Here is a 4407-nt window from a genome sequence, read left to right on the forward strand (position 1 = left end):
GTTCCTTTTAAAAGAACTGAAGAATGGGCTGAAAAGAATTTTACTTAGCAACCCCAGTTGTTTCCTATATAACAGAATAGAAAACAAGAAAAAAAAATCATTAATTATTAACTAGATCATGGAATTATTTTTAGTACTTAAAATTTTTTATAATTTTTAAGGTTTATTTATTGATGAGAGAAAGAGAGAGAGAGAGAGAGAGAGAGAGAGAGAGAGAGAGAGAGAATATTGATTTGTTGTTCCACTTATATATGCATTCATTGGTAGATTCTAGTGTGTCACTGACCGGGGATCAAACCTAAACCTTGGCATATTGGGTTGATGCTCTCACCAAGTGAACTATGTGGCCAGGGCAGTACTGAATTTTAACACGTCTGTAGATTGATGAAAAGACACACATTTCTCTCTAGGCAAGTTTTAAATTGCTGGGTTTTCTTTTTTTCTTTTTTCCTAGTGATACCTTCTGAAGCTATCATTTTCAGGGTTGAAGATGATATAAATACTACAGTCCCCAAGACCATAATTCATTGGAATAGTCAAACAACAATTGAAAAGGTTTCCTGTGAAATGAGACACAAGGCTACAACAAACCGAACTTGGAATGTAAGCTAACTTTCACTATTCTTTAGTATGTAAGTGAATGAAAAAAAGCGCCAGCCAACAGTCAGTGACCACAGGGGACTTACAGTGATCTATTTGACATGTTTTTATCTGATTCTTTGTGTGATATTCATTCTATTCTGGTTTTAATAAGGGTTATACTATGTTTCCACACAGGGAGATGTTTTCTGAACAGGTCCACTTGCCTTTTGTAAAGTGTTAAATAGTTGAATGTTCAGCTGAGAGATGTGTTCTTAGTTCTTAGTTCTCAGTCTTAGATGAGTATAAGGTCACAAAGTGAATGTCTACTGGTAGACAAATTAATTGTCCTCAAATACCAATGGCAAGTTACCAAGTGTCTTAGGAGAGGCAATGAACTGCCATTTAGTAAAAATAGTTAATAAATGGAGTTGCCTGGTTTTGCTTAATTGAGAGTTATTTTTCATGTATGATGGATACATGGATAAAGAAGATGTGAGATATATCTAGTATATATACACACACACAATGGAATATTACTCAGCAATTAAAAAAGAATGAAATTTTGCCATTTGTGATTACATGGGTGGACCTAGAAGGCATTATGCTAAGTGGAATAAGACAGACAGAGAAAAACAAATATCATATGATTTCACTTATATGTGGAATCTGAAAAACAACAACAAAATAACAAAAATAGACCCATTGTTATAGAGACCAAGCTGATGTTTGCCAAAGGGGAGGAAGGTGGGGGGAATGGGTGAAATTGAAGAAAGAAAAGAAAGGGGAAAGGAAAGGGAAGGAAAGGAAAGGGGAGAGAAAGGGAGGGAGGGAGGGGGAGAAAGAAGGGGGAGGGAAAGGAAGGAAGGAAGGAAAGAAGGAAGGAAGGAAGGAAGGAAGGAAGATAAGTTAGTTCTGGGTGAACATAATGAATTGAACATATTCATCCAAATAAAATAATAACCCTCTCTTTAAAAACAATTGTGAGTTATGTATCTTGTATAAATTTACCAGTTTTCATAGAGTTAAATTAAACAATGTATATTTAACACTAATCTTTGGTTATCCGTGTGACTACAAAGCTTTCTTCTGCTTTAGCCTCATCATTCTGAGCATGAGTTTTGCTGTGGTCCAATGTGCTAAAGAGTGTGAAGATGAGGGTAAAACTATATTGACTTCATGACATCCTCTAAAGATTGCTCTTTCAAATAAATCCTGTTATCAGTCATTTATTTATCTTGTTCATTTAAATCAGAAATGTGAACTTCACAGTTGTTCAGATTACACTGAGATGAGAGTCCATGTGCTGCATTGTTTGGGCAGTAACCAAGTGGCCGTGCTGCTGGACTCCTTGCCTGAATAATTATGCATCTGTGTGCACAGCAGCACCACACTTAATGCCTGGGACAGATGAGATAAACACTAAACAAAAATCCACAGCCACTCTTTTGCCTAGGCTGAACTTAGGTAAATTTGAGAACAACCTAAATGAAATTCTTGAGTCTTAGATTTTGAGTTTATAGGGTTTTGCTCAAATAGGACACCTGGGCCCTTGTGTAGTGTGACAGTCATAGGATGATACTGAGAATAGGAAACTCCTTTATTTGGCAGAAGTAGGAGGAAGTAATAAGCTGTAAGAATGTTTAGAAAATACAAAGGAATTATGTTATCTGTATCTCTGAATAGGTTTTCAGAAACCAGCTGTTTTCTGGTTGAAACTCTTGTTCTCTGCTCCCCCTGGTGGAGATATATATGTCATTGTGAGACTTGGTGACTGGTAAATTTGAGCTCACTTTTCAAAACCTTCTCTTTTGATGAAAACACAACAAAACAAAATCTATGGGACACAGTGAAAGCAGTCCTGAGAAGGAAGTTTATAGCTCTACAGGCCTACCTTAAAAAACAGTACAAATGGTAATAAATAATCTAACTCTACAACTTAAAGAATTAGAAAGAGAGCAACAAGAAAAGCCCAGAGGGAGAAGAAGGAAGGAGATAAAAAAGATCAGAGGAGAAATAAATGACATAGAGACCAAAAAAAAAAAATACTATGAACTCTATTCCAACAAACTAGACAACCTACAGGAAATGGACATATTCCTAGAAAAATACAACCTTCCAAAACTCAATCAGAAAGAATCTAAAAAATCTCAATAGGCCAATAACTAGGGAGGAAATAGAAGCAGTCATCAAAAAGCTTCCAGCAAACAAAAGCCCAGGACCAGATAGCTTCACAGTGGCGTTTCACCAAACATTCAAACAAGAACTAAAACCTATCCTCCTCAGGCTATTCCAAAAAATTCAAGAGGAAGGAACACTTCCAAGCTCATTCTATGAAGCCAACATTACCCTAATACCAAAACCAGATAAAGACAACACAAAGAAAGAGAATTATAGGCCAATATCCCTCATGAACATAGATGCCAAAATCCTCAACATAATTCTAGCAAATCAGATCCAGCATTACATCAGAAAGATCATACACCATGACCAAGTAGGATCAATAACCACGATACATCACATAAGCAAACTGAGAGATAAAAATCACATAGTCATATCAATTGATGCAGAAAAAGCATTTAACAAAATCCAAAACCCTTTCTTGATAAAAACCCTCAGCAAAGTGGGAATAAAGGGATTATACCTCAACATAATAAAAGCCTTATAGCCAACAAGCCTACAGACAACATCATACTCAATGGGCAAAAACTAAAACCATTTCACCTAAGAACAGGAACAAGACAGGGATGCCCACTTTTACCATTCCTGTTCAACATAGTACTGGAAGTGCTAGACATAGCAATTAGACAAGAAGAAGAAATAAAAGGTATCCAAATTGGAAAAGAAGACGTAAAACTGTCATTATTTACAGCTGACATGATACTGTACATAGAAAACCCTAAAGACTCTATCAAAAAATTATTAGGCTTAATAAATGAATTTGGCAATGTAGCAGGATACAAAATTAACACCAAGAAATTGGTGGCATTTTTATACATCAATAGTGAAATTACAGAGAGTAAAAAAATCCCATTTACCATTGCACCAAAAAAATTAAGATACCTAGGAATAAACTTAACTAAGGAGGTAAGAGACCTATATTCAGAAAACTAGAGGACACTGAAAAAAGAGAGAGAGGAAGACATAAACAAATGGAAGAACATACTGTGTTCATGGATTGGTAGAATCAACATCATTAAAATGTCCATACTACCCCAAGAAATCTACAGATTCAATGCAATCCCATTAAAATACCAATGGCATATTTCACAGACCTGGAACGAACTCTCCAAAAATTAATCTGGAATAGAAAAGACTCAGAATAGCTGCAGCAATCCTGAGAAAGAAGAACAAAGTAGGAGGGATCTCAATACCAGATATCAAGCTGTATTACAAAGCCACTGTTCTCAAAACTGCCTGGTACTGGCACAAGAACAGACAAATAGACCAATCGAGTAGAATAGAGAGCCCAGAAATCAACCCAAACCACTATATTCAATTAATATTTGACAAAGGAGGCAAGAGCATACAATGGAGTCTAGACAGTCTCTTTAATAAATAGTGTTGGGAAAATTGGACAGATACATGCAAAAAGATGAAACTAGACCACCAACTTACACCATACACAAAAATAAATTCAAAATAGATAAAGGACTTAAACATAAGACAGGAAACTATAAAAATCTTAGCGGAATCCACAGGCAGCAAAATCTCAGACATATGCTGAAGCAATATCTTTACTGATAAAGCTCCCAGGGCAACAGAAACTAAAGAGAAAATAAACAAATGGAACTACATCAAAATAAAAAGCTTCTGTACAGGAAAAGA

General features: G+C 35.7%; 1 protein-coding gene across 1 annotated transcript in view; it reads left to right on the forward strand.

Moving 5' to 3' along the window:
* Window positions 1–4407, forward strand: part of IL23R (interleukin 23 receptor) — a 66731-nt gene that overhangs the window by 29962 nt on the left and 32362 nt on the right. Inside the window, exon 6 of the mRNA XM_006766904.1 lies at window positions 455–603. Within this exon, the coding sequence (XP_006766967.1) occupies window positions 455–603 (149 nt within the window). The remainder of the gene's footprint in view (window positions 1–454; window positions 604–4407) is intronic.

Source organism: Myotis davidii, unplaced genomic scaffold (genome assembly GCF_000327345.1).
Source record: "Myotis davidii unplaced genomic scaffold, ASM32734v1 scaffold122, whole genome shotgun sequence".
Classification (NCBI taxonomy): domain Eukaryota; kingdom Metazoa; phylum Chordata; class Mammalia; order Chiroptera; family Vespertilionidae; genus Myotis; species Myotis davidii.